This window comes from Tupaia chinensis, unplaced genomic scaffold (genome assembly GCF_000334495.1).
Source record: "Tupaia chinensis unplaced genomic scaffold, TupChi_1.0 Scaffold000444_1, whole genome shotgun sequence".
Classification (NCBI taxonomy): Eukaryota; Metazoa; Chordata; class Mammalia; order Scandentia; family Tupaiidae; genus Tupaia; species Tupaia belangeri.
In genome coordinates, this window is record NW_006159949.1 from 493,079 (window position 1) to 520,228 (window position 27,150).

The 27,150-nt window shown below is 41.5% G+C and overlaps 1 protein-coding gene and 1 long non-coding RNA gene across 3 annotated transcripts in view; one reads left to right on the plus strand and one right to left on the minus strand.

The window, feature by feature from the left end:
* GABRR2 (gamma-aminobutyric acid type A receptor subunit rho2) overlaps window positions 1-27,150 on the plus strand; it is a 63,742-nt gene that overhangs the window by 33,844 nt on the left and 2,748 nt on the right. For both annotated transcript variants that reach the window (XM_006155299.3, XM_006155300.3), the window contains exons 3-8: window positions 10,245-10,312; window positions 12,334-12,557; window positions 13,389-13,471; window positions 13,666-13,806; window positions 19,138-19,290; window positions 20,272-20,474. In XM_006155299.3, coding sequence (XP_006155361.1) covers window positions 10,245-10,312; window positions 12,334-12,557; window positions 13,389-13,471; window positions 13,666-13,806; window positions 19,138-19,290; window positions 20,272-20,474 — 872 coding nt within the window. The remainder of the gene's footprint in view (window positions 1-10,244; window positions 10,313-12,333; window positions 12,558-13,388; window positions 13,472-13,665; window positions 13,807-19,137; window positions 19,291-20,271; window positions 20,475-27,150) is intronic.
* Window positions 11,193-27,150, minus strand: part of LOC106735578 (uncharacterized) — a 72,168-nt gene continuing 56,210 nt past the window's right edge. The window contains exon 3 of the long non-coding RNA XR_001370875.2: window positions 11,193-11,348. This is a non-coding gene — a long non-coding RNA (uncharacterized LOC106735578). The remainder of the gene's footprint in view (window positions 11,349-27,150) is intronic.

The following is a 27,150-nucleotide window of genomic DNA, read 5'->3' on the forward strand; positions in this document are numbered from 1 at the left end:
CCTCTCTCTCTTTCACATGTGCACATGCTCTCTTATAAATAAAGGGAAAAAAAAAAAAAAACAGGACCAGCAGATAGTGTAATGGCTACAAACGCTGGACTCCCATGTAGTTGACCGTGGTTCGAGTCCTGGACCTGGTGGCTTAAACTCACACCGGGCACGTGTGCATGTGTGCCCAAGATCCCGAGAGGAGAATGTAGAAGAAAAGACTGCAGCATGGCCATCCCCCTGAGGGATGATTTCTCGCTTTCTGTCCCTCTTTGGCTTTCTGACGAGTGCATGCGCCCTATAGCAAAAAAAAAAAAAAAAAAAAAAAAAACAAACAAAAAAACCTCTCAAAAAAAAAAAGAAAGAAAGAAAGAAAGAAATCGTATTTCCAGCACCCTTGAAGCCTATCATACCAGTCACTGTTTCCCCAGGGTTAACCATTATCCTGACTTCTGACACCAAGAATTAGTTTTGCCAGATAGTCTTCATTATAAAATAAATACATTCATCTTTTCCTTATGGTTAGTGCTTTTTGTGTATGATAAATACATATGTTATTTGTAACACATATTTACCCATATGTTATCCTGAGATAAGACTATATTCTCCTGTTATATTCTAGAGCATTCTTTCTTTCTTCCTGTCTTTTTTTTTTTCCACCTTGAATTGTTTTATGTATTGGATGATGTTCATATGATAAGCCAATTGTTTCAGCATTCATTATTAAAGATACTGGGATATTCATTATTTTGGGGACTAGCTCCATGTCACAGAAGATCCCACATGTGCTGCTCAAGAGAAACTGGATCCCACAGAGTGATGGTGGTTCAAATCCCTAGACTGGCCAGCATGAAACATACTGGGCACAAATGCCAGTGCCCAAGACCTGGAGGAAGGGGATTGTGGCATGGTCAGAACCTGTGGAAGGTGCTCATCTCTCTCTCCTTCTACTGCTCTCCTATGTGTGCACATGAACTCTTTCATGAATAAAGAAAAAAGATATTATTCTTTCTGTAATGATTTGCAGACTTTGTAATGAATCAAGTATCCTTAAGTGTGTATGTGTTTCTAGATTCCTATTCTGTTCCATTCGTCAGTTGTCCATCTTCATGTCAGCTCTTCATTTTTCCTTTTCTGCCACGAGATGTGTGCGCTTTAGCATGCACACCTGTGAGAAAGAGAATGAGAGAAAGCACTCCCCACCATGTGGTGTGGTCACATCGCAACCCACCTCTCTATCCCATCAGGATTTAGGCACACACACACATACGTGGTTGACATGTTTTTCAAACTGGTGTGACAGGGACTCAAACCACAGTCAACCATATAGGATTTGGCTCCCAATGTGCCTAACTGCTGTGCTATGGGGCCAGCCCAGTTCTTCACTTCCTAATTACTGTTTCATTCTATTATAAACCTTAATATCTGGTAGAGCAAATTCTCTAACCCTCTTTTTCTCCAAGAATGATTGCTTTTAGACCTTTGAACTTTTAAAAATCATTATTTATTTAATTTTATTTGCTTGTTCTTATTCTTTAATTTGACCAAAGAGAGGCAGATAGGGAGAGTGAGAAAGCAAGTCACCATGTCTGGGACTCAAACCATGGTTGACTATGTGGGGAGTCCATGCCTTAACCACCATGCCACTTGCTAACCCCCAGGCCTTTGAATTTTCTAATATGCTTCTTGTCAAGTTCTACAGGAAAACCTAATAGGATTTTGACTGCAATTACATTGAGCCTATAAACTAATATAGGAATAACTAATATTTTTACAATATTGGATCTTCTAATCCATTAATATATTTCTCAATTTACTTTAGGTCTTTATTAACTTCTCTTAATGATGTTTTCAAGTTTTTTGCATAAAGGATTTTCAAATACTTTGTTATATTTTTTCTATCTACTAATTTCTAAGTATTTTGACACTTTCATAGTGTTTTTTACGTTTTGTTTAGTTTTTTTTGTTTATTTTTAGCTATAGGGCTCATGCGCTTGTCAGAGAGACAGAAGAGACAGAGAGAAAAATTACACTTTCTTCTCTCCAATGAGGATGGCCCCCCTGCAATCCCTTCTCTTCATTCTCCTCTTGGGCTCTTTGGCACATATGCACATGTGCCTGGCATGAGTTTCAAGCTGCTGGATCCGGGGACTGGCAGGTGGCTTGGTGGTTAAGGGTACTGGATTCCCATGTGGTTGACTGTGGTTCAAGTTCCGGACCTGGCGGCTTTCTTTCTCTCTCTCTCTCTCTCTCTCTCACTCTCACTCTCTCTCTCTGTCTCTCCCTCTCTTCAAATTGAAATAAATAAATGAATGAATAAATAAAGTTAAATTTAAAAAAAAAAAGCTGCTGAATCCAGTTTAAACCATGGAGTCTTCCATGTGAAATCCTGCACCTAACTTCCACACCACCTACTATATGGTGGTTTTTTTTGTTTTTTGTTTTGTTTTGTTTTGAGATTTTTTTTAATTTTTTAATTTTTTTATTTATTTTTTTGCTATAGGGCACGTGCACTCGCCAGCCAGACAGAGAAGAGAAGAGAGATAGAAAGCGAGAAATCACCCCCCAGGGAGGATGGCCACGCCACAATCCCTTCTCCTCTATTCTCCTCTCCGTATCTTGGGCACGCACGCACATGCACCCGGTGTGAGTTTAAGCCACCGGGTCCGAACCGCAGTCGGCTACATGGGAGTCCAGTGACATAGCCATTATGCCAACTGCTGATCCCCTAAATGGTGTTTTTGAAAATAATTCCTTTTCTAACTTTGCTTGTATATAGAAATACTATTTTTTATATATTAACTCTTTATTCAAAAATCTTATTAAACTATTTTATTAATCTAATCATTTACATGATTGCTTTAAAGTATCATATACCTAACATGCAACATGCAAATAATGTCATAACTTTCATGGTTTGTTAACTTAGATATCTTTAGAAGGAAGTTTTTATACTTTTTCCAACTTTTACTTTTCAATAGTTACGTTAGTGTGAAATACTTAGCTTGTTATTTATTATTGAAGATAGAAGTCTTTGATTTTCTAATGTTAAAACTGACCATGCCTCCTGGAATTAATCTGATTTGGACATAATTTATGATCATTTTCTATTTAGCGCTGGATGTGTTAATATTTTTTAAAGAATTATTTATTTATTTAATTCCATTTGTTATTGTTAGTTTTTTGTTCGTTTTTTTGTTTGTTTTTTTTTTTTTTTTTTTTTTTTTTTTTTTTTTTTTTTTTTTTTTTTTTTTTTTTTTTGACCACCAGAGAGAGAGAGAGAAAGGGAAAGCGAGAAAGCAAGCCACCAGGTCCGGGACTTGAACCACAATCAGCCATGTGGGAATCCAGCGCCCTTATCTGCCACACTGCCTGCTGGCCCCAAATGTGTTAATATTTTGTTTAGGATGTTTGATTCTACATTCATGAGTGAGCTTGATCTGTAATTTTGCTTTCTTTCCCATGTAGTCCTTGTTGTAACTTCCTAACATGAATTGTTATCTTTTGATAGCTCTTTCTACATATGTATTTAAATATTTGTTTGATATTCTCTAGAAGAGTTTGTGTAAGATTAGTGCTATTTCCTCCTTATGACTTTTTTTTTTTTTTTAATGATAGCACATGCATGCAAGAGAGAAGGAAAAAGAGAGAGGAGCACCCAAGACAAGGTCTCACCATGCAGCAATCCCCTGTTCCGTCCTATAGCTCCTTGGGGTTCTGGGTGCCTGGAAGCATGTTTTCAGGTGACATGGGGATCCAAAGTCACAGTTGGCCTGTGGCTTCCAGCTTTGCAGGACACTGTTTCTGCTGTGATACAACATCTGGGCCCTCTTAAACCTTTGATAGAATTTGCTGGTGAAGTCATTTAAATTTTTAAAATTAAATTATTTAAATTTAAGACTCGATTTTAAAAGCAGAGCCAACCCACAGCAAGGTGGTTAAGTTGGTTGGATCTCAAATGGCCAACGCATGGTTTGGTTCCCAGACCCAGAGGCTAAAAAAATAGGCCAGGGAACCAGTAGGTGGTATGGTGGATAAGGCACTGTACTCTCACGTTGCCAACTGCAGTTTGAGTCCCGGACCTGGCCGCTTGAAAATTATGCCATGTGTGTATGTGTGTGTGTATCCAAAACCCCAGGAGGAGGATGGAAAAGAAGGGATTACAACATGGCCATGCCCCTTGCAGGGTGATATCTCACTTTCCCTCCCTCTGTCTCTCTCTGGTACGCATACACATCCTATGGCCAAAAAAAAAAAAAAAACTTGAAAAAAAAAGAAATACTCCCCTACAATCCATGAATTTTGATATGCACTCTTCATTTATCATTTATTTAAAATATTATAAAATTTTCATTATTGTTTTTTCATTGACATGAGGGTTTTTTAGAAACATATTGCTTAATTTCCAAATATATGGAGATTTTAGTAACCTATGTTATTTATTTCTAAAGTTCACTGATGTCAGCTTAATATATGTTTTAGTCTCTTAAAATTTGGTGAAATTGGAACCAGCAGATGGCATAATGGTTATGTCACTGGACTCTCACATAGTTGACTATGGTTCAAGTCTTGGACCCTACAGCTTAAAACTCACACTAGGTGCATCTGTGTATGTGCCCAAATCCCAAGAGAGGGATGAAGAAGAAGGGATTGTGGGCTGGCCATCCCCCACAAGGGGTGATTTCTCGTTTTCTGTCTTTCTGTCTCTCCAGCAAATGCATCCGCCCTATAGCAAAAATCTTTCTAAAAAAATTTTTTTTTAATTTTTAATTTTTATTTATTCATTCATTTTATTTTAATCTGACCAGAAAGAGACACACAGAGAGATAACGAGAGAGAGAAAGTGAGAAAGCAAGCCACCAGGTCCAGGATTTGAACCGTGGTCAGCCATGCGCGAGTGTCCAGTGCCTTAACCACCATGCCACCTGCTGGTCCTGTAAAAAAAAAATTGTTGAAATTACTTGGTAATATGGTCCCTGGCCAGTTTTTATAAATGTATAGTTGAAACAAGTGTATATTATGTAATTTTTACATTTACTGTCTATATATGCTCATTATATCAAGTTTGCTCATTGTTTTAATGATATATATCTTCACTGGTTTTTGTTTTTGTTTTCTTTTTGGTCAGCTGTTTTTATTAAATCCTGAGGAGACATATTAAAATGTGTGCTATGATGTGGATTTATGTATTTTTTTCATTATGTTCATATTTGCTTTGTGAATTTTTGGGGCCTCATTAAATATGCACAAATTTAGAATTATTAAATGTTATTTATGAATTAAGTCATTTATTTTTATGAAATGATCCTCCTATCTTTTTAGGAGGATCGTTTATCCTTTTTAAGTCTACTTTGCTTAATGAAGTATAACTACACACATTTTCTTTGAGTTAGTATTTGTGTGTTCTGTTTTGCATCCATTACATTCAACTTTTCTGTTTCTTATATTTTCAGTTAATTTAATAGCATAGTGTTGGTTTTGTTTCTTTCTCTTTTTTAAAAAAAATTTATTGCCTTAGGACATGTGTGCTAGCCTGAGAGAGAGAGAAAGACAGAGAGAGAGACAGAGACAATGAGAGGGAAAGTGAGAAATCACCTCCCTGGGAGGGACAGCCATGCTGCAATCCCTTCTCCTTCATTCTCCTTTCTCTTCCCGGCATCTTGGGCGGGCATGCACACATGGTTGGCATGATTTTCAAGCCACTGGTCCAGGACTCAAACCGCGGTCAGCCTTGTGGGAGTCCAGCAAAGTAACTGCTATACCATCTGCTGGCCCCTGGGTTTTGTTTCTTTTTTAAAATTATTATTATTTTTTTTTAAATTTGGAATCAGCTGTCTGTATAGTGGTTAAGGCAGCTGGATACTACACGGCTGACTAAACAATTTGAGTCCTGGATCCAGTGGCTTGAAACACAGGCATATATGCGTTCATGCCTAAAATTCCAAACAAAGCAATGGAGAAGGAATTGCGGCATAGCTATCCTCCATGGTGGGTGCTTTCTCACTTTCTCTCTCTCTCTCAACAGCAAGTGTACATGCCCTCTAGCTAATTAAAAATATTTCATTGAAAACTACAAATAAAAATAAAAAATGTATAATTCTGAGATACATGTGATGTTTAGATACATGAATGTATTATGATATTATTTAACCATGCCCATTAATTTACATATGGTTTTATTTATTTATTTATTTAGCCAGAGGGAGCATGTCCTCACCAGAGAGAGGTAGAAAAAGAGTGAGAGAGAGGAGAAAGCACTCCCCATGGAAATAGTCATGCTGCAATCCCTTCTCCATCTCTCCCTCCTTTTGGGATGTTGGGCATGCATACACATGCATGTGCTCAATGTGTTTCTCAAGCTACCTGGTCCAGGACTTGAACCACGTGATCGGCCATGTGGGATCTAACTGCCTTAACCACCAGACCATGGAGCCAGCCCTCCATGATTTTGTTTCTTAATTCAGTCTGGCAAACTCAATATTTCTGAATTATCAAGCCTGAAAATATTTGTTACCTGGAACATTCTGTCCATTTACATTTTTTAAATTATTTAAGTATGGCTGAAAATCTATCATCCTATTATCAATCTTTTCTATGCTCATTTTTTTTTTCTTTTTCTTTTTCCTTTTCTGTTTAGTTTTGGAATGATTATTTTTAATTATTCTTGTTTTGGTATTTCTCTTTAAAATTTTTTTTAAGTTTATTCTTCTGTGAGCAAGAAAAAGAGACAGACAGACAGAAAGACAGTAGCTCCAAAGGATCCCAATACCACAACCCACCCTCAGCTTCAGTTAGCCCAGGATCATGGGCAAATGCGTGCCCCACGTATTCAGGGAAGTCCCTAGAATTGAACTGGGAACCTTCCTTGTAGAATTGCCCCCCAGAGCATTGTCTTCTACCATTCTGCCACCACCTGGCCCCTATTTTGTTTTTCTTATGTGGGTTTGGAAAGTACATATTTTCACTAGTTTTTGGTAATTCCCCAGAAAACAACTTGAATCTCTGGCTCATCATACATGTATGTTAATTCACTGTGTTTACTCTTCTCCCAGACAATGCAAAGACCTTAGAACACTTTCTCTCCATATTTATACTTTTCCTACTTAAATGTTATTTTTGTTATATATTTTACATTAGTTTTTTGATCCCATAATACATTGTTAATATATTCAATATTCACTTAGACTATGCCATATATACCATCTTGTTCTTTATTTTCTTTTTCTTGCATTTCCAGCTTTCCCCCGTGTTCCTTCTGCTTGAAAACACTTTTATTTAGGGCAGGATGTCTGTTGGCAACTGTTTTCATTTTATGTTAAAACCCTATTTCACATTTATCCTTCAAGAACTAGTGGGAAAATGTTTGGTCTCAGGACGATGCGCAAAGGAATCAGAAGGCTAGGAATCTAGAAGAGCCCTTGATTAACGTGTAATTTCTGTATGCTGCCTTGGACACACTGCTGGGAAACCCATAAGGATTTGTATCTGGCTCACAGACCTTGCTAGAAGGGGGAAATCCCACAGCAATTTAAGGGGCCAAGTCTTGAACACCTAGTTAGTTTAGTAAGACAGTTTTCTTTCTAGCACCTCATAGAACTCAGCTCCCTCAAACATAAAATTGTTCATGGAAGGAAGAAAAATATCAGTAATTTGGAAAAATTTCTCCCAAAATGAGATTGGGAAAAAGGCACAAAATGGAGAGCTCGGGAGAGCCCAGCAGTGGGGCTCGTAAAAGGCAAAGCTCAGCCCAGGGACAGCAGGGTCATTGGTTCAAGCCTGAGGTGTGGGTCCCCTTGAGTGTAGCTCTGGAGCCTCCTGAACACACAGATTGTTCACCTCCAACCATCAAGGCACCTGAGACCTCGACCTGCCTGTCACATGAGCAATACTTCCAGAACACTGTGCCACTTTCATAAGTTTTATTAAATTTCTCCTTTTAAGAGTGGCTGAAGCTGTAGAGAGCAAGCCCCCCAAACAGAGGCAGTAACCAACACCAAGCAAGCTGATACACTTCACCTGGAAAATGCCCTGAGCCAAAACCAGCTCCTGGTCAAACACTGGGCACATTATTTGAAAACCAGGCCATTGGAAAGCAGGTCTAAAAAGGGCGATCATGGCATTGTTTCTTCTCTTTGGCTCTTGGAACTATTATACTTTGTAGTAGGTCACCTGGCCTAAGAGAAAGGAATAAGGGGGAAGGGGAGAGGACAGCACACTCTCCACAGGAGACAGCACTGGGAGTGCAGATCTCTGAGTCTGAGCCGCCATTTTATTGTCTTACACTAAGAGAAGAGACAGAGGATGAGGAAATTAACCAGCTCCTATTCCCCTGATGGAATGTTGGAAACCAGAAGCATTGTGTATAGGTCTGGGTACTCGGACAGAGCCTGGCCAGGCTGCCCACAGGGCCCCTTTGTGTGGAGAGCCCCTGGTGGGAGAAACACAGGCTACAAGGGGCCTCCTCCCACACTGACCATTTTACTTTCAGCACTCAAAGCCCTGTCAGAACAAGGCTTGCTCATGAGCCCTGGCCTAAGGTATTTATCGAGGAACAGAGGTAATTAGAAAGATAACTTATGCCATGATTTTTCTGAGAGGAAAAAATACTAATAAAAAAATAGAGCGTTGTATTATTTGTTGTCATGTTTAAGAACATAGGAAATACTTACTAGATCCCACCGGTAATAAAATACTTCCATTCTATCAGATTTGACCAAAACCACCAAATCTTTAATGATAGGATTTCAAGCATTAGTACATCTTTAGGGGAGAGTTAGGGAGAGTCAGTGAGCCACTTCATGCTCTGGGCCACCTGAGAGGTCCCCACCCTGTGTTTGGGCTGGAGCTGAGGAGTGAGCCTTCTAGCTCCTACTTACTCCATGTCAGGATATCTGATCCTCCTTCCCAGCCCACAGCCAAAGTCTCAGTCCCTGCTCATTCTTGTCAGTCCCAGACACCCAGACTCACCCTGCTCCCTCAGGTTCACCTGCTCAGATCATAGTGGGTCAGAATGTTCTTGTCTCGCACTCCCTGGTCAGGGCTCAGAGGACCCCGGTGCACCTGGTCAATGCACTCTCCAATGGCAGTGTGCCATCTGACTCCCTATACTCTCTTTTTTGGAGAGGTTTTTGCTATAGGGTGCATGTGCTTGCCAGAAAGACAGAGAGACACAGAGACAGAGTGAGAAATCACCCCCCAGGGGGGATGGCCACACCACAACCCCTTCTCCTCCATTCTCCTCTCGGGATCTTGGGCACGCACACACACGTGCCCAGCATGAGTTTAAGCCGCTGGCTCCAGGACTCAAACCGCAGTCGACTACATGGGAGTCCAGCAACATAGCCATTACGCTAACTGCTGGACCCCACATTTTTTGTTCTAAGTGTAATGGCATTTATTGATGTGCTTGAAACCCCATTTTTGAGGTTTTCTCTTTCTAAGTTTTTTTTTCCTTAATAGTAAAATCTAAGAAACATTTTACTGAAGTATAATGTACATACGCAACTGTACAGCTCACTAAATTGTCACAAAATGAACTCACTGCAAAGGTAACCATCCCCAGCTCAAGAAAAAGGGACAGGACCCCACATGTAACCCCACAGATAAGCGGTTTTAGAGATCTTGCCACTGACCAGATGAAACTGAGTGCTAGTTTCTCAGCCATGTATTCTCATGCTTCTCACCTGACATGTCCTGAAAGATTTCAAAATCTTTTACAGGACTGTCTTTCACTGTGATCTAATTTTGCATAGAGAAGCTCTTGTACTAGGTTGGAGGATTCTAGAGGGCAGGCCGCCAGGTCTATGTTTGGTACTGTGTAGGCAGAGTTTAAATGACTGAATGGATCCAGACCTGGACATGCTGATGCCCCTACCCCAAGTCAAGGTTCTTAGTCCTTTCTGTCCTGGACATAAGGATAAATGACTAGTGTCTCCACTTAGGTACAAGAATAACATTATTACCTATACCGTATAAAACAGCCTTGGGATGTAAAAAGTAGTGATCTAGCTCATTGATTCACTCAACAAGCACGAATTAAAAATTCTCTGTGGCCCAGGAATAGCACAAAGGCAGATATAGTCCCTGTGCTCCTGGAGAAAGAGCTCAAGCACCAACACATCAGGAAGTAGCAGAAAACTCTCACAAAATTCTGAGTCACTGCTCCAGTCCTGGTTCCCTCACGGAAGGTAGTTGGGGCCTCCCAGCTGGTGCTAGAGAAGAATATGCCCTAACCACCTGTCTCTGCTTTTCTGCAGGCCCTGCCATCCCAGTGGGCGTGGACGTACAGGTGGAGAGTTTGGACAGCATCTCCGAGGTGGACATGGTATGCCTTACCCTTAACTGGGAAGTCTCTAGGGAGGGCCCGTGCAGCCAGGATGCTTGGAGAGACCATGGCATAGTGACTTCCATGGTACAGGCTGTGCCCGTGTGGGCAGCCCCTCTAACCCTGTCTCTTCACCTTCTGTTCTTTCACAATCACTCTCTTTCTTCTGCCTCAGGGGCCTTGTATGTGTCTTGCTTGGGCTCTCCCCATGACTGTCTCCTTATTCGTCAGGTCTCACTTAATATGAGGCTTCTTCAAAGAGGGGTCCCTGGCCACCTGATCTAGAGATTTTTGTTTTTCCTTCATACCCCACATCATCACTTCTACTAGTGCTATATTTATTTTTGGGTTTTCTTACATTTGGCTGTGTTCTACACTTGACTATACGCTCCATGAGCACAGGAACTTGTCTTTTGTTTTTTACTTCTAATCTCTGAGCCTAGCCCAGTATGGGTGGGCCCATAGGATGCCCTTGAACCACATGTGGAATGAAAGTTCCACCTTCCCACTGCAATGTCATTATACACCCTTGAAGGGTGGGGCCTCCTTGGCTCCTAAACTGACCCTGCACAGCAGAACTGATATGATACTCATGTTGGGCACCCCACCACCTCCACAATAGCTCCAGAACCTGGTAAAAGGTGAGAGTCTAGCTGGGAAAGATACAAATGGGACAGTCTCTAAGATGCAAAAGAGTGCACACTGCCAGCCCCTTTGGATACCCAACAGCTGAGTCCAGCTCTAAAACCAGTTGAGCCTGAGGCCAGCCTATCTTCCTTAGACCTGAGTCAGCCCAGATATCCACTGTGTATGTGAAGACCCTCCTGTCTTCTTTCAAACATGGGTCAGGATACCAGAGAGAGATGCCTAGAACACTCTGCCTCTTTTAGACCAATCACCAACCTGTGAGAAGGCAGGCAGACCGCAGCACAAAGAAGGTGGTAGGTAGGTGACATCCACAGCTTGTGTTTGTGGCTCTGCAGTGTGGCATTCCCCTGGGCAATGTCCCTCAGCGTATGTTCTCCAGCTGTGTGACCTGGAAGGGAAAGAAAAAGTAGAGTATTGGATAGGATTTCCAGCAGGTATCTGGTTGGCTTCTTCCTGCTCATGTATCAGCTGCTCACACATGCATAAATGGAGTTCCTGGCAGGTGCTGATACACTTGAGGCTGGAACCAGGTGGGGACAGACTCTGTGGACAGGATCTCAGTGCACATTCTTTGCTCCCTTTCTGGGATCCCTTTGGGCCCACTAATATCATACCCTCTTTCCATCCATCTTCCAATTATCCCAAAAGAGGATTTTTAGGCAGTTATTGCCCATTTTCACTTCTGTTTTAGCTCTAGCTATGACATAAGGGCCAGATGATTGGTTTAAGGCATCAAATATGTAGGTAAGGAAATACTTTTTAACAGGATAAGCTTTCAGGCTGAAATTACAGTGGATTTGAAGCTGCCCATCCCCTCATCTACTCATCCTCTCCACTTTTCCATCTCACAGTATTCATTGTGTTCCTAATATGTTTCTTGACACTAGGCCACTAGGGCCTAGGAATTCAGTGGTGAGCAGGAAACAATTCTGCCTTTAAGGATTTTGTAAGTCTAGTGGTAGAAATCTTTCTAAGATGGACGCTTGAGATCCAGGTTTCTGGAAGTGGCCACTAAACTGAAATGTAATAGTTAGCCAGGTAGCTAAGGAACCATATGTGTAGAGGTCTAAATGACTTTGAGGAAATCCTACTCTACTGGCCATCAGACCAGGCTTTTGGCATTGCAGGTTCAGTTTTCATGTGCAAAGCGTGATGTACTAGGTGCTCAGCCTCCTGGGCTCCAACTTTATGACACACAAAAATGAGCCATTTTCTTTCCAGTTGCAATCATGCTATTGCCTTAGCTGTTATACCACAGGGCTCCAGGACTGGAAGCTGAGACTGAGGCATCTGCTATAGAGGTAAGTGATGGGTGCATTTAAGGAAGGAAGCTTCTAAGCCATTTATGTCTGATCTCGCCCCCGGTCTTGCAGGACTTCACCATGACCCTATACCTGAGGCATTACTGGAAGGATGAGAGGCTGGCCTTCCCCAGCACCAACAACAAGAGTATGACTTTCGACGGGCGGTTGGTGAAGAAGATCTGGGTCCCTGATGTCTTCTTTGTTCACTCCAAAAGGTCCTTCATTCATGACACCACCACTGACAACATCATGCTGAGGGTGTTCCCCGATGGCCATGTGCTCTACAGCATGAGGTATCTGTCCATGGATATGTTGCTCCTTTTTCCAATGCTTGTGCAATATGTGTCATCAGCCCCTCTGACACTCAAGAGTTTGTCACTGTGGTTGGGTCTGTGAACTAAGTAGGATGGTACAACCCTTCTGATGCCAGTCAGAATTGTCTAAGGATGAAATGGCTACCCCAGTTGATGGTGACTTCCCCATCAATGTACGATGAGCTCATGTAGCCTTAAACTCAGGTTACAAGATTACTTTGGCCTGAACGAGGTGATGGAGACAATGCTCTTCTATGTACTTTCCATCCCTGAGTTTCTGATAGGCATAATTCTGGTTGATTGGTAATAAAGATTAAAATAATAACAACTGTAGCAATAGCTGTTTATTGAGTACTACTGTTGATTAGTTTCTGGGCTAACTTGAATGATTTAAGCAGTCATATTTCACATCTTCCTGGTCTACTTATATTCCTGGCCTTGGGTGTGTGTGGGGGGGGGGCAGGAAGGTAGCCATAACCTCCTCAGTATCTCTAGGGGAGGTGACCCTGCTGGTTGAGGACAAAGCTAGAGAAGAGTGTAGCTGTGGGTCATTATCAGTCAGCACCCATAGTAGCTGAGGAAGGAACATGCCAGCCCAGTAAGGGGATTTGGGCAGAGCACCAATAGCATCTATAGAGGACAAAATTCTGTAAGTTAAGGTTCAGTAACTTAGGTGGCTACATTTTCAAACTCCTGAAGCAGACATGAGAAGGCAGCTATTCGTGGTCATGTGCTGTGTCCTCCTTACTCTGGGTAGGTGAACAATCCAATAACTCACTGTGCAAGCCGATGTGTGTTTGGGTTGTCTAGGATTACAGTCACTGCAATGTGCAACATGGACTTCAGCCACTTTCCCTTGGACTCTCAAACCTGTTCTTTGGAGTTGGAAAGCTGTAAGTATCAGTATTTCTAATTATTTCACCTTGTTCCCTCTCTAATCTTTGTGCCATTTTTGTAACCACAAGACTGAGTACTGCCTGCCAGGGTTAAAAGCTGTTTACTCCCAGGATGGCATAGGATTTCCTTGTTGCTTTGCCCTGAATCACAAATAAAGGAGTCAAATTAACTTATTTTCCTCTCCCTGAAGATGCATACACAGATGAAGATCTGATGCTGTATTGGAAGAATGGAGATGAATCTCTGAAAACAGATGAGAAGATCTCCTTGTCGCAGTTTCTGATTCAGAAGTTTCATACAACTTCTAGACTGGCCTTCTACAGCAGCACTGGTAGCAAATTTTTGCTATAATCTGACTCATGTGAGAAATAAAACACATAATTCTTCTTTGACCTAACCATTTTCCCCTTTCCCCTTTCATTGAAAATAAGATTTGATTATTTAAAAAATGCATAGCCCAACAAAATATAAACAGTACTTAAAATCAGAAAGCAAAGAATAAGAATCACTATTTCTTGAAATCCTATCACCAGAGGTAATCACTCCTAACAATTTGGTAACTATCCTTCCAGCCATCTTGTTGCAATTATGGAAGTCATATCTTATATGTTGTTCTATAACTTGATTTGTTCTACTAAACAAAAGATAGCTTTCAGAGGTAATGTATTTGTTTCACATATTCAGATCTATGGATTCTTATTTATTTATGTTTGTTTTTAGGAATCGAATCTTGCTAGGTTGCTCAGGCTGGCCTCTAACTTGTTGTTCTTCTCCCTCAGTCTCCCAGTTACCTGCAATTACAGGCGCACACCACTGCACCAGCACTGGAGTAATTTTTAATGCTTAATGTAACCTCTTCGTGGACCCTAGGCCATGTTTTCAGAGCTCCTCTCTTTGTCAGTCCCTCTCTAATCTCACCATTAACTCTTGCATTAGCTTCTTGGGGATGTTGTAACAAAGTACCATGAACTGGGGGCTTGAAACAACAGAAATGATAAGCTCTGACAGTTCCAGAGGCCAGAAGTCCAAGGGCAATGCTCCCTCTAAAGGTTTTAAAAAGAATCTTTCCTACCTCTTTCTAGTTCTGGTGGTTGTCATGCTATCTCTCTTTCTTCTTTTTTAAAAATTTTTCCAGAGGGTTTGTGCACTTGCCAAAGAGAGACAGAGAGAGAGAGAGGGAGGGAGGAAACATCCACCAGTGGGGTACAATCATGCCACAATTCATTCTCCTCCATCCCTCCATCCTGTTGAGATTTTGGGCACACAAGCACATGTGCCCAGCATGTTTTTCCACATGGATTTGAACCACATGGTCGGCCATGTGGGATCTGGCTCTCTTAACCACCAGGTCACGGGGCTAGTGTGGTTGTTACCCTATTTCTAAATAAGATCACATTCACAAGTACTGGGAGTTAGGACTTCCATTTATTTGGAGGAATACACAATTCAACCCACAACAGCTCTGTAGTGGCTATGGGACCCTAGCAGACTTCTTATTTCTTTACCCTTTTCCCAGTGTTGAGAAGGCCAGGTCTTCTTTTGGAAGACTTTGTGCTCCTTCCCACCATGCATGGCCATGACTGTTCACCTGTCCCACCCACATCCCACTGTCCACAGCATCAAAAATAGTGGGAAGAGACAGCCCTAGCCAAGGCTATGTTGGTGTCAGGATAGCCTCAGGCCTATTTCAGCCTCTACCCACAGTGCTCATCATCATCCACTCTGTTATGCATTCCATAGAATTTTCTTTTCTCACATATATTCTTAGCAAGTTCAAATCAACAAAGTCATTAATAGCTTCTCATATAACTTTAATTATGAGCCACTGTTTTAAGTGCTTTATGTGGATTCACTAATTTCTACCTAACAAACCTATGGTAAAGATATTACTATTCCCAGTTTACAGATGAGAAAACTGAGACAGCTGGTAAGTGGCCAGGCAATTCGCCTTAAGCATGTGTGTATTTCTCTTAGATATCTTCTGTATTAGAATAGCATGCTTGTTTGTCCATATCTTTGTTTTGTCTCTCATTCAAGTCTTTCTGAAGTACGATTAAAACACATCTTCCATTTCCATGGTTTACTATGTACACACAAACAAGTTTTGTCATCCCACGCCATAGGAGCTGTGATCTCACCCGAGTTCTTTGTTTGGAACACAGATTGTATATGTTCAGAGCTCCTGGCTTCTTCCCAGTGTTTCCAAGGCAACTCTCCCTGGCTGTCTTAGACAGCAAGAAGAATAATAGAGTAGTCTCTAGTAGTATAAAGGCAGCTCTCAGCCCTTCCAGAAAGACCCTGTGCAAACCTAAGGAACAATGTAATTTGCTTTGTGGATGCCAATTCGAGTGAGGAAAATAAAGCTGACATGACTAGACAAAGGTTGTGGGATGATAGATGATTAGTAGTCCCTACCATATTTGAAGATCACTTTCCATTTATCAACTTTGCTAAAAGTACCTGTCTCATTCAAATAACCCAGGAGCCTATACAACAGCCAGGTGTCAAGCTTGTGTGGACTCACCCTATGGTTCCAGCCTTTCTCTTCTGACCCAATCCTTCCTTTTCTTGATGGCCTTTGCCCCCTCAGCAGTGTTTATCCAAGCACGACACAAGGCCCAGATCCATCCAAACTACTAAAGGAATGTGTTCAATAAACAGAGTTCTCAGAGTGTGGTTCAAACCAGCAGCATCAATATTGCCTTAGAACTCTGAGGTGGAGCCCAGCAATCTGTTTGAACAGGTTCCCCAGGGACAATATGTACAGATGCTGGGCCCCATCTCAAATCCCAGTTTCTTTCAACAGATCCCATGTGGGCCCCAAAATTTGCATTTCTAACAATTTCTCAATGATGCCTTGCTGCTGCTCCAGAACTGGCACTTTGAGAATCACTATTGTAGGACACATTTCTCAACTCTGACAGCACATTCGAATTACCTGGGGGAATTTGTTGTCATTTCTGGCTAGTATTTGTGTGTGTGTGTGTGTGTGTGTGTGTGTGTGCACATGCGCGTGATGAGGCATAAATATTAATTTTTACTATTTTAACTATTTCTAAGTGTAGAATTCACTGGCATTGGGTATATTCACAATGTTGTACAACTATCACCACTAGCCATTTCCAGAACTTATTCAAAATCCCATACATAAGCTCTGTACCCATTAAACAATGACTCCCCATTTACCCCCTCTACTCTTGGAAATCTATATTCTATTTCTGTCCACAGAGGTGAATTTGTTTATCCTAAGTACTTCATCTATGTAGAATCATATAACATATGTCCTTTTGTGACTGATTTATTGACATGATGTTTTTAAGATTTATCCACATTGTAGCATGAATCACAATTTCGTATCTTTCTAAGACTGAAGAATAGCCCATGGTATGTATATACCAAAACTTGTTTATCCATAAATCTGTTGATGGGCACTTGGGTTGTTTCTACCTGCTGGCTGTCATGAATAGTGCTGCTGTGTACCTGGGGAACTTACTTCTAAAACACACATGTGCCCTGGTCCCCACCAGACTGATGAAGTCAGAACTTCCTTCAGATCAGATGAGGTACCAGAGTGCTGTAAAGCACCAGGGGTTCCTCATGTGCAGCCAGGTGAAGAATCATGGGCTTCTGTGCACACAGTTCACATCCATCTCTGAGCCTCTCCACTTTTCACACACCCTGTCCAATTTGTACTCAACTCTTTTTTTTTTTTTAGAGAGATTTTTGCTACAGGGCACCTGAGTTCGCCAGAAAGACAGAGAGAGACAAAGAGATAGAAAGTAAGAAATCACCCCCCAGCGGGGATGGCTATGCCACAATCCCTTCTCCTCCATTCTCCTCTTAGAATCTTGGGCACACACGCACATGCACCCAGTGTGAGTTTAAGCCACTGGGTCCAGGACTCGAACTGCGGTCGACTACATGGGAGTCCAGCAACATAGACATTATGCCAACTGCTGGTCCCATGCACTCAACTCTTCCATGAGGTGTTTCTTAGTCATTTTGCCAATAGCAGTTCACATCTTTCTTTTATAAAATCCACAGCATTCTCTGTTTACACAGATGGACATTTTAGCACTTAAATATACACTGTCCCATATCTTGAGCATTTCCACACTGTGGGACTTCCATTCTGTTTCTTAAAAATCCTTGAGAGCAAGAACCAAGACCTAGGCAACTCTCTATTCCCCTCAGACTCTAGCACAGCCCATACACATGGAGACCATCAGTGACTGCCTGCTAAATTAAAAGGATATTAAGGGAGAAGAGTCCTGGCCTGGGCACTGGAGACACAGTTGACTCAAGCTCATCTGTGACTCAGGCTGAGGTCTTGGAAAAGCCTCTAATAGTCTCATTTCTGCATGTCTCAATTAAGACAGACTCAATCTGGGTTTCCCAAATTAGTTATTTACATAACACCATTACCACGTCTGTCCTACATATATACTATCTATGCTATTATTGACTTAACTGTTCCTTGTCAACTCCTCCTTTGTATTTTATTTATTTTTAAGGTCTATTTTTATTTCTTACCTGAGAAAGAGAGAACCCTCAAAAGTGTCATCATGCCACAATCCAACCTGCAGTCTCAGCCAGTATCACAAGCATGCACTGAGAGATCCTGGGATGCAAACTCAGGACCTCTCCCAAATGGACTCAGCATTGTGGAGTATTGATTTACCACTCTGCCTTGACAACAGGCCTGTACTTTTTATGGAAATGAATCTTACATCACTATATTCAACAGAAAACTAGTATTATTTACCATAAATGGAAAATGACTTTAATAATAAGTACAATTAACACAAACAAAAAGGCACCTACTTCTGCCCCCTATAATCATCTTGTATTGCCATTGTGACTCCAAGCTTTGGGACACACAAAGCAGGACCATCTGTGAGTTCTAGCATCCTCTGATTAGGTTGGGCTGAGATAGGAGTGGGATGTGCACATGGCTTCAATCCACTTTATGTACTCACAACACAGTCTTTGGCACCATCTTTGATCCCATGGCAGATCTTGTGGACCATCCAAAACCTTACTTTTTAAACCCGGTTTTACAGCCACAATTGGTTATTCTCAGACTGTCAGAATGAAATAGACCTGTATCATCTACTTCCTGAGTAATGACCTTATACTAAATGACATCCACAAGGCAGATGGAATATGAGGAGCAGAACATCTGACTTTAGAATCCCATGCACAGACGATTTCTTTTCCTGATGTATGTGAAGTTGACAGAATGACCAGCCTCACAATAAAAGGGACAGTAAGGAGAGCCCTGATCTCTTGGCTCCTGCCTCAGCGGTATTGGCCTCAACAAAACAGAGCCACTGCAATGTTTATGATCCTGAGCAGTGAGTCACTCAGGAAAAATGTTTGTGGCATGCAAATAACAAACACCAAACAAACAACTAAAACTGTACTTCTGTTTAATTCTAACTTCCCCAAAAATAGCATAAAGGGAAGTTAGATAATACCAAATTAGAAAGCAGTTGTACTAGACACTGGCAAGATATTTGTTGGGAAGAGTTTAAGCCAATTGATCGTTAATTTAACTTTCTGTGGATGTTGAGAGCAATGCTGAGAAAAGGGCTCCAAGAAAATGTATCTGTTTTTGCCTCTCAGATGGAACCTCACTGGTTTCTTCCTGTGTCCCCAGGCTGGTACAACCGTCTGTACATTAACTTCACGTTGCGTCGCCACATTTTCTTCTTCTTGCTCCAAACCTATTTCCCTGCCACCCTGATGGTCATGTTGTCATGGGTGTCCTTCTGGATCGACCGCAGAGCTGTGCCAGCCAGAGTCTCACTGGGTAAAAGCATTTGATAAGGTGTGGTAGGGTGGTTATTTTATTCAACTAGTCACTCTGTAAAGAAGATACAAAATCATTATTCAGAGTTCTTAATTGAGCGCTGTCAGAGAGGAGAAACCTTCCCTCCTACTTCTTGCCTTCATCATTCAGATGTTGGCTTCCTTCACTGTATTATGAAAACCACAGGGAGTTTAAACTACAATTTTGAATTGCTTCAGAAAGATATGACTCTTTAGGGTATAGTTTTCCACAGCTGGTAGTACTGGAGTCCTTAGATAAATAAGATTTTGCAAATGCCAAAAATGTTTTCTGTAAATACAAAAACTTCGGTTGCTGGCCTTGTTTAGACAGACTAGGGGTCTGGAGGCAGGGCCCATCACGTGTAGTTTCTGGGCATGGGAGAGCTGCATTTCCTGGAGCCATGGTTTCAGCCCCTTGCAGACTCTGAATTCCACAGTGAAAGCTCACAACTCATCTTTGTACATATGGACAAAATCAGGTTGGGCCCTGAGAAGTGTGAGGATTTAACCAGCAAGGTACAGTAGAGAATAAACTAGCTTGACAGGCTTGCAGAAATTTCCAGTCTTCATGGATTTCATAAATGTGACTGAGATAAGGGAGAATGTGTTCATTTCCTGAAGCTTGAGAGGGTTTCCTTAGAAAGAAGTGTCTTTCAGTCACTGTTTTTAATGCCACATCAAAACAAGCTCTTTCTGAAGCATCCCTGGCATTGTCAGGCCCATCTCAGAAGCCCAAGCTCCTAAAGTGCTTTAAATAAAAGGAAATAAGCAGTGAACTGGCCAGGGCAGAGCAGGCCTGGTTGCTGGTGGAGCAGATCCTCTCTGTACCTTTACAAGATAGAACAGACCTGGGAAATCTCTCATTTGAGTCACGGGATAGAGAATGTAAAATTATGACTTAGCAAAATGTAGGGGGCAGTTTGTGCAGTTGTCAGCACTGAACCTAGACTGGGTGTTACAGGGATCACGACGGTGCTGACCATGTCCACCATCATCACGGGTGTGAACGCCTCCATGCCCCGCGTCTCCTACATCAAGGCTGTGGACATCTACCTCTGGGTCAGCTTTGTGTTCGTGTTCCTCTCGGTGCTGGAGTACGCCGCTGTCAACTACCTGACCACGGTGCAGGAGCGCAAGGAACGCAAACTGCAGGAAAAGGAGAAGGTAACAGAGGCTTCTGTCTCCTTGTCTAAGCCTGTGCTACTGGCTAGATGACAATGGGGAGGGAGGTTGTTGTGGGGGAGGGTACTGAGTGAGTTTGCATGTATTAAAGGGAGATGTTTATGCAAAAGGAGGAAGCCAATCTTGCTTTAGAACAGGTTCTGGCTTCTGGCTCAGCACAGTGGTACAAAAGGGAGGGCACTGTTGTGGGGTGGCTGAGGCTGCATGGGAGGCTGGGGTTGGGTTCCCCATACAACCCAAACTGCTGGCTAGGAGGTCCAGTCCTATAGTCCTAACTTACAGAGAGGCTGGGTAGGACGATCACAGAAGATTCTGTTAACACAAATCAAAACAAAAAACTCTCTCTCCCGTGTTTGCTTGTTCATTAAAATAATAATAATGAGAGAGAAGTACAAATAGGTTCTAGCTTCTATCTCAAAGGAAAGCAGAAAGACTTTGGAAGAAGACTAGAAACAGGAAGACTTGGTTCCTCATGCCCAACTCTGCCACCCACATTAGGTCTCAGTTTTCTCATCTCTATAAATGGGCTAACTGGACCATTGCTCTGACTTCCTCCTGAAATCACTGTAAAGGTCAAATGAGGTAAAGTATGTGGAGGTTATTTTGAAACTGTGGGGTTTTAGACACATGTAAAATATTATCATTATTATTATTATTTTAATTGCTGTAGGTGCCTTAGCTCATAGGAGAGAGACAGGGAAAATCAGAAAGCACTTCCTCAGAGAGGATGGCCACACCACAATTTCTTCTCCTCCATTCTCCTCTCAGGATTTTGGGCATGCACACACACACATGCCTGGCATGTTTTCAAGCAACTGTGTCCAGGAAGTGAACCATGTAGTCAGCCATGGAGATCCAGTTGCCTTAACCACCACTGCCCTGGCTGGCCATCACTATTATTATTGAACATGTCTAGGAAATACTTCCCTGTCCTATGATCAGAGAAAAAGAGATTTCTGAAACAGAATGCTCCTTTAACAATATTCTAGCCCAGTGAAATTTGACCATGGTAATGACTAAAGCTAAATATTTTAGCTCTTAGACTCTGGAAATACTGTACTACCTTTACTGTACCACGGTGTACTATGATACTATACTTGTTAGATAGAACACAAATGGAAAGTTCTTTAGCATTTTAAATTTTATTTTATTTATTTATATTATTATTAATTTGCTGTAGGGCATGTATGTTCACCAGAGAGAAACAAGGGAGAGAGAGAGACAAAGTGAGAGAGCACACCACCAGGTCTGGCACTTGAACCATGGTCAGCTATGTGGGAGTCCAGTGCCTTAATCCATGCCACCTGCTGGTCTGCAAATGGGAAATTCTACAAAGCAACATTCATGGGTCTTTGTCACAGGGAGAGAAAGTGTCTCTCTCTCTCTCTCTCTCTCTTTCCTTCCTTCCTTCCTTCCTTTCTTTCTCCCTTGAGAAGCTTTTGCCTTAAGGTGTGTATGCTTACCAGAAATAGAGAGACAGAGGTAGTGAGAGGGAAAGTGAGAAATTATCCACTGGGGTGGGGTGGACATACTGCAATCCCTTCTCCATCTCCTCCTGGGATCTTGAGCACATGCACACACGCCTAGTGTGATTTTCAAGCCACCAGGTCTGGAACTCAATCCATAGTTAGCCATATGGGAGTCCAGTGACATAACTGCTATGCCATCTGCTGGCCCCGAGAATGTGTATTTCATTCACATTCGGTCTCTTATAATCTGAGTAAAAACTAAAATACTACCTTGTTACCAAATCTGTACTAATCAAAATGGTGTTCATCTAAAAGTTGTCAAGATCATGGGACATGAAATCCCACATTTATGCACATGTGGATGGCTATTAGTCCCTTAGCATAAGGGAGCTTTAAATTTCAGGAAAATTAAATTCACCTTTCCAAAAATAGTCTTTCAGGCCCACATTTTACCTGTCAGATATTTCTACAAATATACTTAAGAATTTATTTATTTATTTATTTTTCAAGCCACAGAGTGTATGTACTCACTGGAGAGAGACAAAGAGAAAGGGGGGGGCAGCAGGTGGCATGGTGGTTAAGGCTCTAGACACTCCCACATGGTCAACTACAGTTCAAGTCCTGGGCCTGGTGGCTTGCTTTCTCACTTTCTGTCTCTCTCTGTGTCTCTCTCTGGCCAAATTAAAATGAATAAATTAATAAATAAAATTAAATAAATAATTATTTAAAAAAAAAAAAAAAAAGAGGGACCAGTAGGTGGTATGGTGGTTAAGGGCACTGGACTCTCACATGGCCAACCGTGATTCGAATCCTGGACTTGGCGGCTTGCTTTCTCATTTTCCCTCCCTCTCTCTCACTCTGTCCTGCTCTGGTCAAATTAAAATAAAAAGCGAATAAAGTTAAATGAAATAATTCTAGAAAAAGAGAGAGAAAGTGGGAACACACGATGGGGAATGGTCATGCCACAATCCTTCTCCTCCATTTCTTACTCTTTTCAGGATTTTGGGCATGCACGCACATGTGCTCAGCATGTTTCTCAAGCTGTCTGGTCTGGGACTTGAAATGTGGGATTGGATATACAGGATCCAGTCACTTTAATCATTATGCCAGGGACTGGCCCAATAATTTATTTTTAATACTCTATTTAAACCTTTTTTTAATTTTAGCATTTGAGTACTTGTTCATATATTTAATAATTCATACAATGATCATTATCAAATAACTTTGGACTCTATTTTAACACTTGATTTATAACTCATTACACTTTTCTGTATAAAGCTGTTCAAAAAATAACAAAGCCTTCATCTGACAAATACGGGTTCATTAACAATTAACACCTTGGGACCAGCAGTTAGCGTAATGGCTATGTCGCTGGACTCCCACGTAGTCAACCGCGGTTCGCATCCCGAACCCGGTGACTTAAACTCATGCCGGACGCGTGTGCGTGCGTGCCCAAGCTCCCGAGAGGAGAATGGAGGAGAAGGGATTGTGGCATGGCCATCCCCCCTGGGGGGTGATTTCTCACTATCTATCTCTCTGTCTCTCTCTGTCTGTCTGGTGAGCGCACGCACCCTATAGCAAAAACCTCTCCAAAAAAAAAAAAAAAAAAAAAAAACCACACAACAACAACAAAAACAACAAAAAACAATTAAGACCTTGTACTCTGGCAGCTCATTAACCAGTCACCATACAATGGGTCCTGGTCTTTGCCAGTGACGCTATGACACTGCTTAAAGAGCAACCAGGAGGTCATATTTGGAAAGGCTGTTGGGCCTATGTCTATCTCTCTGTATGAAAACAGACATTGGGAAGTGAGACCTCATACTCCCCTGTTGTCAAATATGTGGGTTAAAGGCTGAGAAGCACAGTAGCTGGAGGGAAGCGAGGGGCAGGAAGACACAAAATCTCTCGCTGCCTCATAGAGAAACCACTATTCATGATCACTAAACGTGTCCCCAGTGCACTTAATGTTCCCAAACAGGAGCCAAGAAACACTTGCCCTAAAATCACCTCCTGAGTCTGTTAAAAATAAAGATTCCAGGCCAGCAAATGGCATGGAGCTTAAGGCAGAGTCGACTGTGTGGTTTGAGACCCAGCCCTGCCAGCTTGAAAAACACACGAGGCTCGTGTGTACGCATGCCCAATATCCCAAGAGGAGAATGGAGAAGGGATTGCAATGTGGTCATCCCCTTTGGGAGGTGATTTCTCACTTTCCCTTTCTTTTTCTTTCTCTCTACTGCCCTCTGGCGAGCACTTGTGCCCTGCAGCAAAAACTACAAATAAATAAATAATCAATCAATCCAAGGCCACGCCCCAGAGCTACTGATTCAGAATCTCTAGGGACGGCACCTCAAAATCAGAATTTTTAACATGCCCCCTAGATGATTCTGATGCTCGCTGAAGTTTGACTCCCACTATGTAGAAGACAGGGTTTGCCCTGGTTCAAAGGTGACACAGAGCATGCAAAGCTACGGAGTCTCCATCCCCACAGATGCTCCAAGACTTGGGCTGACAGTCCTGACCTTTCTAATATGCCAGGAACAAGCCATGTTTCTTTGAAACAATAATGGGAAAACAGAGATTTATCATAATTTTTGGCATTTCCTGATTCTAACTCAAAATTTTAGGAGAAAAGTCTGTTTTCATTTTAGCAGAAAGAATTTCAGTTTGCAGCAAGAAAAAAAAGTGAAGACTTGTGTCTTTAAATAAATAAATAACCCCAATGACAATATCTTACAATTTTATCAGCGTTTGGGCGTAATATACCTAAATGCAAAGCACTGAATAGATGACCTCTTATTGACCTTTCATCCCTAAATCTATGCGTTATTTATTTAGGAATGTATTAATGCATTATTTAATGACTGTTACTGACGGGACAAGACATAAAAATAATAATGAAACAATCATGCCTGATTTAAAGAGAGAGAACCAAAAACCAAAAACAATTTCTTTGTGTATAAGAATACTTCAAGCAATTCTGATTTGGGATAAAAATCATTCATCTATTTTTGCATTCTAAAGATTCATGGTATTCATCCAAGTATTTTAAGATCTGTATCAATAGGAGGAGCCTGCAAAGGGCCACTATTTCACTTTCCCAGGTGGAAAAAACCAAGGCACTGAAGGGCTGAGAGCCAGGTCAGCAACATATGAAAGTCAACAGGTTGGGAAGAATACATGGCCCATTGGCTGTATCAGGCAGGCCTCATGCTCTCAGCCAAACCCAGTCAGTCCAGGTGGCAGCCAGACACTCACTCTCTCCTGACTTAAAGAGTAGGGAGAAATCAAGCAAAACCATTTCCTTCTCTCCAACTTAGAATTTCTTGTAAAATTTTCATACTTGCAGGGGCTGGCAGGTGACATGGTGGTTAAGGGTGCTGGACTCCAGCATAGCCAACCATGGTTCAAGTCGCAGACCTAACAGCTTCCTTTCTCTTTCCTTCTCTCTCTCTCTCTGTCACTCTCTCACTCTGTCCCACTCTGATCAAAATTAAAAATAAATAAAGTTAAATAAAATAATTCTAAAAAATTTTTTTCATACTTGCACATTTGAAAGAACAGGATATATGTGTATATATATATATATATTTATATATATATATATCCATCCATATACCCCAAACCTAAATCCAACATTGATAATACTTTGCCATTTTTGTGTGAGTTTGTTCTCCATGTAAATATATTTTTGTTGGTGCAGTTGACTCATTTAAAAATATATTGCAAGGGTCCAGGAGGTGACATGCTGGTTAAGTCACTGGACTCCTACATGGCTGACCATGATTCGAGTCCTGGACCTGGATGCTTGCTTTCTCACTTTCCCTCTCTTCTTCTCTCTCTCTTTCAGTCTCTCTCTGGTGAGTGCATGTGCCCTATGGCTAATTTTTAAAATAATAATGATAATTTTTTAAATTATTTATTCATTTATTTAATTCCATTTGTTATCATTGTTTTTAATTTGACCAGAGAGAGAGAGAGAAAGGGAAAGTGAGAAAGCAAGTTGCCAGGTCTGGGACTTGAACCAGGGTCGGACATGTGAGAATCCAGTGCCCTTTAACCACCATGCCACCTGCCGACCCCTATGATAATAAATTTTAAAAAAAAAATACATTGCAGGTATCTGACCCTTACTCTTAAATGTAACTTTTTAAGGATACTATTCTACCTAATTATCACTGGATTCATGTACAAAGAGGTGGAGGCCTATCACTGGAATCAGAGTATTTGGGTTTAAAGGCCTGGCTCTAACACTGCCTGTGTGGTCTCAGGAGATTATACAGATCTGTGGGTCTTAGTTTTTGTCTCTGTAATTCAGGGCCTTTAGACTAAGTCAGTGGCTCTCAGTTCTGCCTCCATAGAAGAACCACCTGGGAGTTTTTAATGAATTTGTCTAGAGTGGAGCCTGGGTGTGGCCATTTTAAAGAGCTCCTCAGGCAATTTTTTGTTCGTTTGTTTGTTTTTGAGAGATGTTTCCTATAGGGCGCGTATGCTCACCAGAGACAGAGGGAGAGACAGACAGAAGAAAACCAAGAAATCACCCCTCAGGTGGATGACCATGCTGCAATCCCTTCTCCTTTATTCTCCTCTCAGGATTTTGGGGACTCATGCACACACGCCCAGTGTGAATTTCAAGCTGCAGGGTTCAGGACTCAAACCACGGTCAGCCAAGTGAGAGTCCAGCACCACAACCTCCATGCCACCTGCTGGCCCCTCCCCAGGTGATTTTAATATGCAGACAGGTAGAGAATCATTGGTCTAAGTGATCTTAAGAGAGCCTTCTACTGATAGTTCTATCTTGCTGTGGTTCTGAATAGGAATGGGGTTGTGCTCTCATCACATGCCACCTCCTCTATCGATCTCACATAAACCTGAAAAGGCAAAATAGGGCAAAAGCATGTAAAGCCAGAGGAGTTTTAGTGGGCATATACATAAGAACTGTAGCTGGCATGCAGGCCAGATGAATATATTTTAGGGTGCCCTAAACATGCTCACCAAGGTCTCATACTCTTCAAGGAGGGTTTTGTTTTTATTTTAACTTTTTAAATGTTTGAATTTTTAATATAAACTTTATAATTATGTATTTTATATTTATATATTTCATTTTTTTATTTTTAATTTTTTAAAACAGTTTTTTTTTTTTTTTTTTTTGCTATAGGGCCCGTGCACTCACAGAAAAACGGGGCGAG